This window comes from Mesoplodon bidens, assembly GCF_964165515.1.
Source record: "Mesoplodon bidens genome assembly, chromosome: 9".
Taxonomy (NCBI): Eukaryota; Metazoa; Chordata; class Mammalia; order Artiodactyla; family Ziphiidae; genus Mesoplodon; species Mesoplodon bidens.
In genome coordinates, this window is record NC_138166.1 from 63,963,506 (window position 1) to 63,977,208 (window position 13,703).

A 13,703-nucleotide genomic window follows, 5' to 3' on the forward strand; every position below is an offset into this window, starting at 1 on the left:
GTGTATTCTAGAAAAGACATTGACTTCTAGTTCACAATTACCCTGGCTTCACTTGATTAACTCTCCTACTCTTTCTAATTCTCAGCCAAAAGGGCTTCAGAGTGTAATTTTAGTTGGAAAAAATTCAGTATCAGAAGTAGAAAATAGGGAAGGTTGTTGCCCACCTGCTGGAAAATTGGAGGTTATCTCTATAAGGTGTAGAGGAGGTAAGACGCCCGAGCACAGGGCAGCAGACTCATTCACTCTCTCTCTCTCTCTCCCGTGCAGTAAAAGTCACCCTGGAGAATCGGGAAGGGGGGGGCCGGCCCCCAGGGAATCCCACCACAGGAAGGCTCAGCCCAGAGGCTGAGTCTGGGGCAGATTTCTGTGGGAAGTTCGTTGAATGCCGCACACGCCAGCTGCTTTCTCCCAGCTAAAGGGATGAGGGAGCTGGGCAGGCCTGGGGATGGTGTTGGTGAAGATAAGCGACTCAGTGAGGAAAACAGTCTGTATTCCCTGCCTTCCCGCCACTCTACCATCCCCTGTAGAGTGCCAGGCCTCCTCCTTTGTCTGCTTCCCGACACTGCTCTCTCCCCATTCACCATGGAGAGCTGGATTTCTGATCTGACAAAGGGACATCACAAACATTCTAACTTTTCCCTTCCTTCTTCATCTGAGGCTGAAGGAGTTCAACAGAGATCGACGTAGTACTGGACAACTGTGGAAATAAACTACCCTCCACCACTACCCAAGCAGAGAAAATTTGCTGACTGTGATACAGTGCTTTGCAATTCAAAACAAGAAGTTACTTTAAGGCATCAGAACGCTTCTCCAGATGAAAAAGATTTCCTAAGAGAAATAGGAGAAATTCGTGGAAAATCCCTCATTTGCATTCTCAGCAGGGCTGGAAAGGACTTCACAGGCCCCTACCTGTCACATCACCTGCTCCAAGGGCTCCTTGATCTTTTCTGAACCACGAACACCCCCAGGGTGCCATCATCTTCCCTGGCAGCACACTACATTATGACCATATTGGGGACATAGATGCCGTATGTATCCCCTGTATCATCTATCAGTATCATAGGGTCCGTGAGACCTTCTGCTAAGAGAGATTTCCAAGCCACCTATTTTCTTGCATTGGTCCCCAAGTTGCTCTACAGTTTTACAAAGTAGGTCCTCCAAGTTCAAACCACTTGTTTATGTCCCACCACCTACACACAGATCCTGAATGGAGAACATCAGTCTGGTACATCAAGGCTTCCCCTGCTGGATTTTCTCCTGACGGCACAGTTGTCCATCCATCTCAAAGAATAGAATTCTCCTACAAAAACTCTTTCCCTCTCTCCACTCAGAATAACCCTTTTCAAAATAATTAGTTTCCATTCCTGATGCTTTCTCAGTGCCACCCATATGTAGGCTGCTAGAGAATTGAATCATCCAGAAAAATGTGACCCTTCTGGTTAGAAAAGGACCAGAGAAAAAGCAGGAGGCCTGGCACTGAGCAAAAAGACTCTGCTCTCCAAATGGGAGATGATGTAAGCATGCTGGAGGTGAAGTATCTGCCACCTGTGCCCTTCAAAGCAGCAGAGGTCATCCACCCTGCGGTCCTCCCACTCCAGTTGTGCACCCACCCATCCACCGGCACCACCACAAGGCCCATCCTCCCTAACTTCTACCGTTCTGTGGCTCCAAGGCCCTGACCTCCACCAGGGCCTCAGGACCCATCTGTAAATGTGAGATGGAGAACTTTAATATCAGCTTGATATTTATTTGCTATGGATGTGTGTGTGTGTGCATGCTTATGAAGTATTTTTCAAAGGATAGGAAGGATATACAGTGTAATCAAAAGGATATTTACCTTCTGCGAGACGGGAGTTGATCAAGATGGAAAGTGGTGGACAAAGGGGATTTGAGCTTTATCTGAATTATTATAGAAGAATTTATCTGGCTGTTCTTGTATAATTTAAAATTAATTTAGTATATAAAAAGGGCTGCCGTGGTGCCTCAGATTCTCAGGGAGTGTGTCAGTCAGGGTTCTCCACAGAAAACAGAACCAATAGGAAGATAGATGATAGATAGATAGATAGATGATAGATAGATAGATGATAGATAGATAGATAATATATTTTATTGAGAGAGAGAGACTTATTTTAAGGAATTTGTTCACGTGATTGTGGGGACTGGTGAGTCTGAAATCCTTAAAGGATAGAGCAGGCTGGAAACTTAGGCTTGATTTCTATGGTACACAAGGAATTCTTGAGGAAACATTCCTTCTTCTCTGAGAAACCTTGGCTTTTGCTCTCAAGGCTTTCAACTCATTGGTTGAAGTCCACCCCTATTAGGGAGGATAATCTGCCTTTATTTAAAGTTGAGTGGTTGTAGATGTTGATCACATCTATAAAATACCTTCACAACAACCACCTTACACTAGGGTTTGACCAAACAGCTGGGTCCTCTAGCCTGGCCAGGTTGACACATACAATTTTAACATCACACGGGATTTCTTCAGGCTCTTCTTACCGTCTTCTCCAAACAGGAGAAGCACTTCTCATCCCAGTCTTAGATGTGTGCATTCTTACCAGGACTCTGCCCAGACCTTTTGGGCTGAAGTCTCTTGGCTTCTGATCTCCGACTTCCATCTGGATCCCCTTGGCTCCCTGTTCCTCACCCACAGCTCAGCCCACCCCGTCCTTATGTCCAACCCATCCTGTTGCCCTGGGTTTCTGCTTATTCTGGGCTATGGACTTTAGGTAGATGGCAAGTTCCATTTGAAGGAAGAGTGGAAAACTTTTTATGAAGAACTTGACATTTTAAATGAGTAGCATTCCTGCTTTTTTCATCTTTACTAATTATACACTATTCAGTGGAAGTTTAATATTACTATATTATATAATTCTGTCAAAGGAGAAATAGTAAGATAACCCATAATCACACTACCCTAAAATAACCACTCTTAACATTTTAGTATACTTCAGTCTTTCCCCTGCATGTATAATTTTGCAGAGTTGTAATCACACCCAACATACAATTTTATTATGTTTTTCCATTTACCATTATATTATAAGCATTTTTAATGTTGCCACATAATCTTCATGTCTGTCGTTGTTAATAGCTACATAATAGTTCACTGAATTGAAGTGCTTTATTTACTTAACTATCCTATTATCTTTCAACAATTTCCAATTGCTTCTTACAGTAAATATGCACATCTTTGTGATTGTAATGTTCTTTTTCAAACTTAGAATTCTTTCACATAGGCTTAAAATTGTTTGGCAAGAATACTGTGTATACATTTTTCTCTTGACATATATTTCCAAATGGATCTTTTTAAAGGTTGCATCAATTTACACTGCTGTCAGTGTAAATAAGGACCACTGTGTCTTTGTTCTCTTGAGAGTAGAGCTTTGACAGGTGGGGGTAGGAGACCAGGAGGAAGACATTTCAACACCAAAGCCTGAGCCTTGCATTCTGTAAAGTACCCTGGTCCTCACTGATACACCAGTTTTGTGTGCTTTGTTTCTCACAGACTGAGCAGTTGATAACTCTGTGGGTCCTCTTTGTTTTCACCATTGTTGGAAATGCCATCGTGCTGTTCTCTACACTGAGAAGGAAGAGGAAGTCGAGAATGACCTTCTTTGTGACTCAGCTGGCCATCACAGGTACATAACTGCAGTGTGTGCAGAATTCCAATGGCTCCTCACTTTCAATTATTTTACCAATAGAATTGGTGTATTATCAGTCCAAAATGCAACTGCAAATTTGGGAGGAATTTCTATAGGGATATAAAACTCAAATCTGAATTTTTCTTCCAGCAAATTTAACATATTTAAATATTTATAAGATTCCATTATAAAAATAACTCCTTCTACAACAAACTTGAAAATATCATTATCAGTGCTACCAAAGCGTTCTAAAGGGTTCTACTTTCCCTATACACAGCAGCCTCCATGGTTCACTAAGGTGATATTACCATATCATACCGTCTTATGAGCTTAAAGAATATATCCCAGAAAATAGAGTAAAGGGTAATTAGGATTACCGAGTAAATGCAAAATTCTTGGATGAGGGTATAATAACTTTCTTTCACCATATTTTTTCAATTACAGTGTTGTAACCCACATTCTACAAAACTATGTGTTCTTCTAGAGTGTAAGAATTTAGAGGTGGTAAGGATATCAGCTTAGAATTTAAAGTACTGTCAAGAATAATAATAAATGAACAACTGAAATTTCACCATCTATTGTCAAAAAGAAGAGTTGCATGTTCTAGTCAAATCCATAGTCTGCTGTGTTAACCTGGGCTTAATTTCTCATGAATGTTCTAGATAGTCTAGATAAATTAATGTGTTAATTCCCTCTGGAAAAACTCAAGGGGTCAGATCAGGAGCATTTCAACTGAAGAATTCTTGGAGAGAGAAAGTTTGCCTAGAGTCTGAGATTAGGCTAACTTCTTATTTAAGGTGTTAAAATTTCCTTCATACACATTTCATCATGATCTCAGATCCTGTAGTAAGGGATTTGAGAATACATATCTGAGTCTTTAGTATGTATAAAAAGGTTACTCTGGTATCAGCTGAAGGATCCTATTCTTTCAGATTTATATAAATTTGATTTGAGTCCCCTATCCTATGCTAATGGCCTCCCCAAGATTTCTTCAAATTTTCTGGACTTTGTATTTTTAGTCATCACTTCTGGTTCTTACTTGCTAACTCTGCTGAACCTTTGCTCTCTTTTACAGGCATCTCACCTTCCCTAGTCTTTTTTTTTTATATATATTCTTTAAAATCATCCACAGAAACATAACTTTCTATTTTTAAAAGACTTTGTCAAATGTTTCTGGCAACAGAGGGAGATTGCATTATAGCAAAGCAAATATATTAAAATTGAATATTATATATTTTTAAAACTTTCAGCTACAACCAGTTGTGTTTTTGACTCTCCAATGTTGTTTTATAGGATGACCAAATTTTTTCACATAAACATATTCTTGAATCATCAGATTCAACTGACATCATCAGTGACGCACTTATTTGGAAAATTAAATTCAGAGACATTATTCTTGGCTCTTCTGATAGAGAAAAATAGAGTTAACAGTTATTACTGGGTAAGGCAATATTAATGCCCTTCATATAATAATATTTTCCATCATGACTCACCTCTTAAGAGCAGCTTCCTACTTACAGGCCGGTATCCTTGAGTGATTCTTTAAGGAACATTTTTTTTTTTTTTGGTACGTGGGCCTCTCACTGTTGTGGCCTCTCCCGTTGCGGAGCACAGGCTCCGGACGCACAGGCTCAGCGGCCATGGCTCATGGGCCCAGCTGCTCCGCGGCATGTGGGATCTTCCCGGACCAGGGCACGAACCCGTATTCCCTGAATTGGCAGGCGGACTCTCAACCACTGCGCCACCAGGGAAGCCCTAAGGAACATTTTGATTTCTATTTAGTAGGTGAATCAATTGGAGTTAGATTCATCTGCACATCTATAAAATCCAGATAATGGTGGCTTAAGTTTACAAGGCTTTATTTTCATCTATGTAAAGAATTCTGGAGGTAGACGGTCCAGGGCTCATATTTTATTTTCTTATCCCTGGGGTCTCAGGCTCCTGTATATATATTTTTACTCTATTAAAGGACTTACATACTCAAGGTCACCTCATGGTATGGATGGCTCTTGGTTCAAGGTGGCTGCTAGAACTCCTGCCATCATCCCCAGATTCTAGTCTAACAGAAAGGACGAGAGGAGGACAAGAGGGGCTCATGCCAGCTATGTGTCCTCTTAACTGGCATTCCTAGAACTCCCACCCATTAATTTTTGCTTGCATCTCATTTGTTATCTCTAACTGAAGAAAAGCTGGTAAATGTTTTTGTTTGTTCATTTTTAACCCATTGGCCAGAATAAAATCAAGCTTCTTTTCCTAAGGAAGAATGAGAGAACAGAGATAAGTAGCAGTCTCTGGTATAGCTTGTCTTCCGTATTTCAGTTTCCATTGAGAACTGAGAAGTTTAGACAATGAATCTCTGTTTGACTACCCATTGGACTGATTTGAAGGTGCTTCCTCCAGAGTGCCATGCTTTCTTCTTCAGACCTCATGTCTTGGAAGGCCAGCACTTCGCATGTTGTCCAAACACTGCAGTGACCCATTGGATAACTGCCCCATTAAGTAGATAAACTCCTATTGTTGACTATTCATATAACCTCCCCCCCACACAGTTTTTGGCTATTATTAGCAATTCTGCAATTAATATTCTCACAATTAAATCTTGTGAGCATTCTTTATTATTTATTTAAGAAAATTTATAGACATGAACTTAGTGCATCAAAAGAAGACACTTTTGTGAGCTTCAAACTGGCCAATTTCCTGTTAGGTCACCCAGGATTAAAAGATGATGAAGAATGTCATGGGACAAATGCTCTAGAGGCTACCAACACAGATCCACACTGAGTCTTATTTAAAAAGGACCCTGAAGGGGCTTCCCTGGTGGCGCAGTGGTTGAGAGTCCGCCTGCCGATGCAGGGGACACGGGTTCGTGCCCCGGTTCGGGAAGATCCCACATGCTGTGGAGCGGCTGGGCCCGTGAGCCATGGCCGCTGAGCCTGGCGTCCGGAGCCTGTGCTCCACAAGGGGAGAGGCCACAACAGTGAGAGGCCCACATACAGCCAAAAAAAAAAAAAAAAAGGACCCTGAAAACAAAAGCCCTATTGGCTTGCAATAGTTATAGAATCATGACCAGTTCCTTGAGGACACGGATTCTCTTTGTTCACCTATAAATGTTCTATCTGTACCTACTCAAGTCTAATTTGCTTATTTTAAAAAGGAGCATTTTCTTCCACCCTAGCTAGTGTATCAGAGAAGAAGCCACACCTAATTTGGCCTTTCTTTCCCCCACAGTAACTATAGCAGCACTCGTATTTGTGAAAACAAAGATCACATCATTTACAAGACATTTGAAGAATTGTTTTTATTTTGCATCTGTATATTTTAATTCACTTCCCTCTTCTCCACATTTCTGTTCCCTTCAGAAAATCTTACCTAATTCTTCTCTATATCTTCCATTAGGAATTTTGACTGTAGGTTTAGTCTTGAGAACAGAAGGAAACCAGAAGTTCTTAAAGCTGCTATTTTGGCATATGCTGCCATTTTTAGCACTTCCATTTTTTTTTTTTTTTTTTGCGGTAGGCGGGCCTCTCACTGTTGTGGCCTCTCCCCTTGCAGAGCACAGGCTCCGGATGCGCAGGCTCAGCAGCCATGGCTCACGGGCCTAGCCGCTCTGCGGCATGTGGGATCTTCCCAGACCGGGGCACGAACCCGTGTCCCCTGCATCGGCAGGCGGACTCTCAACCACTGCGCCACCAGGGAAGCCCTAGCACTTCCATTTTAACAATCTATTGGATGAATTTAATGGCTGTTTATATTTTATGAGCTAAAGTGCTAATTAAAATTTATTAGTCATTTATCATCTTCAGGACTGACTTGTCTGTTTTATTCAAATGCCATAAAGAAGGGGACCTAATGAGAGTAACTCCCATTGAGTGTTCAACCAAGGAAAGACTGAAAATATATATTTTTTGGCACATATTCAAATAACGCCCTTCTTCTGATAGGCCCAAATCTTCTCACATTGGTGGAAATTAGCTTTGCCTCAAAGCACTTTCTGGAGAGCAATTTACTAATAAACGAAGGTATGTGCCACCCTCAATGCCTTCCTGTTAATTATCTGACAGCAGAGAAAATTGAGAGGTTCAGGCAGGGAGGTGAGACCAGAAAGACTGAGGTATTTAAGGCCATCCATGGAGTTCACTACCACTTCCAATGCTAATTTCACTCACTTTTTCCCTGGGGTTTTGAATGGCATACTTAGTTCATTTATTTATTTTAATTCTGCTCATTCGTTTTTTAAATATTTTTTCAGCTTTATTGAGATAAAGTTGACATAGACTATGTATAAGCTTAATATGTACAAAGTAATGATATGCTGTATGTACCTATTGCAATAAGTTCAGTTAGCATCCATCACCTCACATAGTTACAATTTGTGTTTGGTGGGGGAGGGGAGTATGTTAAGAACTTTTAAAATCTACTCTCTAAGCAACTTTCAAATATACAATACAGTATTGTTAATGATGGTCACCATGTTGTACATTACATCCCCAGAACTTATTCTTCTCATAACTAGAAATTTGTTCCCTTCGATCATCTTCACCCATTTCCCCCAATCCCCACCTCTGGCAACCACCAATCTGTCCTCTGTTTCTATGAGTTTTTTTTTTTTTTTTTTTCAGATTCCACATATAGCATTTGTCTTTCTCTGACATTTCATAATGCCCTCAAGATTCATTTATGTTGTCACAAATGGGACGATCTCTTTCTTTTTATGGTTGAATAATATTCCATTTTGTATGTGTACCATGTATTCTTTTTTTAAATAAATTTATTTATTTTATTTATTTATTTTTGCTTGCGTTGGATCTTTGTTGCTACGTGTGGTCTTTCTCTAGTTGCAGCGAGCGGGGGCTACTCTGTTGCAGTGCGCAGGATTCTCACGGAGGTGGCTTCTCTTGTTGTGGAACATGGGCTCTAGGCGCGCAGGCTTCAGTAGCTGTGGCGCTCGGGTTTAGTTGCTCCGTGGCATGTGGGATCTTCCCGGACCAGGGCCCGAACCTGTGTTCCCTGCATTGGCAGACAGATTCTTAACCACTGTGCCACCAGAGAAGCCTTATACCATGTATTCTTTATCCATTCATCCACTGATGAAAACTTAGGTTGTTTCCATGTTTTGGTTATTGTATATAATGCTGCCATAAACATGGAGGTGCAGATACTTTGAAGATAGAGATTTTATTTCCTTTGGATATATATACACAGGAGTGAAATTGCTGGATCATATAGGAGTTTTTAATTTCTTAAGGAAACTCCATACTGTTTTCCATAGTGGATACACAAATTTACATTCCCACCAAAAATGTACAAAAGTCCCCTTTTCTCCACATCCTCACCAACACTTACCTCTTGTCTTTCTGATAATAGCCATTCTAACATTTGTGGTGATAACTCTTTGTGGTTTTGATTTGCGTTTCCCTGGTGATTAGTGATGTTGAGTATCTTTTCTTGTACCTGTTGGCCATTTGAATATTTTCTTTGGAAAAATGTCTATTTATGTTATGTGCCCATAATTTAAATGGATTATTTCTACTTTGGCTATTGAGTTGTATGAGTTTCTTATATATTTTGGATATTAACCCCTTATCAGATATATTGTTTGCAAATATTTTTTCCCATTCCATATGTTGCCTTTTCATTTTGTTGATCATTTCTTTTTTTATGCATAAGCATTTTAGTTTGACATATTCCTGCCTGGTTATTTTGCTTTTGTTACCTATGCTTTGGGTGTCATATCCATAAAATCATCACCAAGAACAATATCGAGGAGTTTTTCCCTATGTATTCTTCTAGGAGTTTGATGGCTTCAAGGTCTTACATTTTTCTTTAATCCACTTCAAATTAATCTTTGTGAGCAGTGTAAGATAGGGGGTCCAGTTTCATTTTTTTGCATGTGAATATCCAGTTTTCCCAGCACACTTATTGAAGAAATTATCTTTTATCCATTGAGTATTCTTGGCTCCCTACAGTCAACTATTAGTTGACTGTATATGCATGGGTTTATTTCTGGTCTCTCAATTCTGTTTCAATGGTCTATGTGTCTATATTTATGCCAGTACCATACTGTTTTGATTATTACAGCTTTGTAGTATATTTGAAATCAGCACGTGTAATGCCTCCAGTTTTGTTCTTCTTTCTCAGAATTTCTTTGGGTATTTGAGGTCTTTTGTGGTTTGATATGAATTTTAGGAATTGTTTTCTATTTCTGTGGAAAAATGCCATTGAAATCTTGACAGGGATTGCATTGAATCTGTAGATTGTTTTCGGTATTATGGACATTTTAACAATATTAAATTTTCCAATCCATGAACAGGGGATATCTTTCCATTTATTTGTGTCTTCTTCAATTTCTTTAATCAGTATCTTACAATTTTCTGTGTGCAGATCTTTCACCTCCTTCATTAAATTTATTAATAAGTATTTTATTGTTTTGGATGCTATTGAAAATGGGATTGTTTCCTTTATTTCTTTTTCAGATAATTTTTAGTGCATCGAAATGCAGCTGACTTTTGTATGTTGATTTTATATCCTGCAACCCAAATCAGGCAAAAATACCAACTAAGCTCCCTAGCCAAATGGGGTCACCATCTGTGATCTTTGCTCTGGTGCATGTGTGAAGAGAAATGTCATCTGCCAAGATCTGAGCACTGGTTGCTATAAGCTCCACCCTTCTTCTCTGCTTGTTTCTGATCCACATGGTCAAGCCCTGCAGATTTTCCCAGTGATTCTTGTGAGTTGAGACCAGAGAGGGCATCCTAGGAAGCATCCTGCAACACTGGGGGAAGTGGATGCTCACTTTGGGATATTGTTTCCCCACTGGAGAAATTGTAGGCCCAGTAGGGCCCTCTCAGTGTGGCCTTGTGCCTGCCTGGGGGAAGGACGATGTTGTCAGAGTGTAGTTCTTCAAATACCCTTCTAACGTGGTCCTTCTTGGTCTCTGTGGTCCAGGGGGTTGTTTCACCTCACCCCTGTGTGTTCTAGAATTTTCACAATCATGTCTTGTCTATGGACACTTGCTAGTTGGTCTTCTTGTGAGGGGGACTGAAGTCAGGAATGATCTATGTTGCCATCTTGATGACATTACTTGTAATTCTTCCCTTTCATAATGAAAATGCTTAAGACTAAGGATTTTTTTCTGAATTCATAAATTTTATGAGATAATTCTTATTGTTTTTATTTTCCAAATATTTTAGTGTTGAAATTTTAATTTCCTCTTTCACTACTAAATAACTATTTAGTAGTTTTTGGTTTTTTTTATCTTTAATTTCCAGGTAACTGTATTTTTCTTTAACACTTTGTAATTCACATTTAATTTTATTGCCTTGCAGTCAGAGAATATTTTTAGAAGGATTCCTGCTCTTTGGAATTTACTAAGAGTACCTTTGAGGTATAACACGTAATTATTTATTTTGAAAAATATCTAACGTTTACTAAAAATTAGGACATAATAATTAAAATTGTGGAAATTAAAAAAAAAATCACCTAAATGAAAAAAAGCAATGGTTGTTTACTTAGAGCTTACTATAGCAAGGAAGTCAGTCAGTATCATTTGTGTTGGCAGGACTCAAAGGTAGGCAGAGGAGTGGGAAAGCTTTGCAACACACACAAAAAAAGGAAAGGCTGCAGGTGTGCCCTGATTGGAAACTGTTGGCATGGGAAGCAGTAGGCAGACTAACCAGAAGCACAGCATTCTATGTGATTGGTTAGCATTGCATATTTGTCTTTCTCTGTTTGGTCCTAAGTTGTAAGCAGAGTCGGTTATTAATAAGGGAAGCTGTCAGTTATTAATCAAGTGCTGCCTATTTGGGGCAGATCACTACAGCAGTTATTGTTTGGCTTTCTGGACTGGTCGCTACAGATAGTAGGTTGGCTTCCTGAGCTGGTTACTTCAGGTTGCGGTTCAGAGTTCCATTTTTATATACAGTCTGGTCATTGTCCATATGTATATTCAGTCTCTCAATGTATTCTTTGTGCTTATCTTTCTGAATTTGCCCCTATTAATTAGAGTCTTCAGATTTTCTCTATTTCCATATATGTACTTCTTGCCTATTTGATATGTCATGAGTGACTAAAAGTGCTGTTAAAAAGTTTCACACTTTGTCTCATTTTCTCCCAGTATTTTTTAACAATATTTATTTTATAAATTTTAACATTTTGTTATTTGGCTCCTAAAGGCTCCTGACTAATATATCTTTAATATAGGTCTGAGTGCTTAATGTTACACACACACACACACACACACACACAATCCTTCTAGTTTCATTTATTAGCTTGCTTAAATTTTATTCACGTGATATTAATAGTAAATGCATCTATTTAATTTTTATTGCATTTGTTTTCCAAGCACGGGACTAAGCATTTTAATAAAATCTCATTTAAAAAATATATTTATCGCATTTGTCTTCTGCTTTGTGACTATGCTTGCAATAATTATCAGCAAATATTTCTATATTTGAATGTTTCAATGCTCACCAATAGTTGGCTTCCCCATTCTTGGTTCCTTTATTTTGATAGAGCTTCCAATTTTCTGGAGTACTTTGAGTGCTAATATTATTCCTCATTCAGCCTGGATAGGATTCTCAAGCACCCGGCATCAATGAAAAAGACTTTCTCTTGCCTCCACAACAATGGCAGTATAGATGAGGAAATCTTGAATTCACAACTCATATCACCATAGATGTTGCTCCACTGACTTCTGGCACCCCATGTTACAGAGAAGTCTAAAGTCAGCCTGGAATTTCTTCCTTTATAGCTTACCAGATTTTTTCTTTTGTTTCCAGATTTTCTTTTCCTTTTTTTCCTGCGCTGAGCTGGGTATGGGATCTTAGTTCCTTTACCAGGGAACAAACCCGCACCCCCTGCAATGGAAGCTCAGAATCTTAACCACTGGACCTCCGGGGAAGTCCCCTAATTTTTTTTTTTTTGAGGATTCATACTTTTACCTGGTTATATCTATTTATTGATCCACTATATCAGTTCTGCTTTTTGCCAAGTAAGCTCTTTGGATCTGCAGATTAAAGTAATTTCTTAGCTCATTTTATTTATGTCTGAATATTGATTATCTTCCATTTATTCTTATCTTATGTTCAGGAGCACTAACTATTCATACGTCAGTAACTATGGTCCTTCTCGCTCACCATTTAGATATCTTGGTCCTATTCTTCTAACTATTAAAACTTTTTCTAATTATTGATTTGATTTTGATTAGCAGTGTTAACTCTACTTTTTAATGTTTCTAAAGTATCTTAAAAGTTGCTTTTCCTTTGAGCAGTTTCAAAACATTCATTCCTTATATTATCCAGTACCTTTTTATCTCTGTCAACTTCTCAGTATTTCTCTTTTTACAACTTACCTAATGTCTTATTATCTCATCTTTCACCTTTTATGCCACAATGTCAAAGTTTTTCTAAAGTGTAAAAAGAACACAAAACACACTGCTTAAGATTTAAGTATGTTTCTTGAACTAAAAGTGTTTTTTAAAGGATTTTTTTTCTGACATTTGTGTATTCTTTACTACTTAATATTACAAAATTTCTCTACCATATGACTCACTCATTCCACTAAAAGTTGCTTGATTGGCTAACATCTGAATAAATGTGCATGCTTTTCATTTAGATTACTCATACAGTGGCTATACAATACCATCATTGTTTCCCACTCTGAGAAGAGATGGTCTATGTTTGTAAAGAAAATCAGTTTCTCTTGAGCAGGAAAAGAAGGTATTGTCCTATCACTATGGAAATAATTTAACTAAAAAGAAGGAACTCTTATCCCAGGAAAACTTTTTCTTCTTTAGAGAAATTGGGTTTCTTTTTTGTTCCCTCCGTTTGCTCCACCATTATCACACTGTGTGATCTGGAAAGGGCACTTAACCTCACTAAGTGTTCGTTTTCTCATCTCTAAAATGAAGGAGTTATCTGGATGATCTTAAGAGGCCAGAAGTGATCTGGCTGTAGTAGTCCTGTGCTTCTAATTAGAAATTTCCAGTTGTAGAAATTGAGGGGAATTTTTACATTTTCAGATGTCTGCCAATTAAACAACTTTTGTTATAATGAGTACAGGTCA

The 13,703-nt window shown here is 38.7% G+C and overlaps 1 protein-coding gene across 1 annotated transcript in view; it reads left to right on the forward strand.

The window, feature by feature from the left end:
• Positions 1–420: 420 nt before the first annotated feature.
• The window catches only part of NPSR1 (neuropeptide S receptor 1), a gene marked incomplete at both ends in the record, with an annotated part of 117,469 nt that continues 104,186 nt past the window's right edge, over positions 421–13,703 (forward strand). The window contains 3 exons of the mRNA XM_081243664.1: positions 421–472; positions 1,444–1,529; positions 3,506–3,638. Of these exons, the coding sequence (XP_081099790.1) occupies positions 421–472; positions 1,444–1,529; positions 3,506–3,638 (271 nt within the window). The remainder of the gene's footprint in view (positions 473–1,443; positions 1,530–3,505; positions 3,639–13,703) is intronic.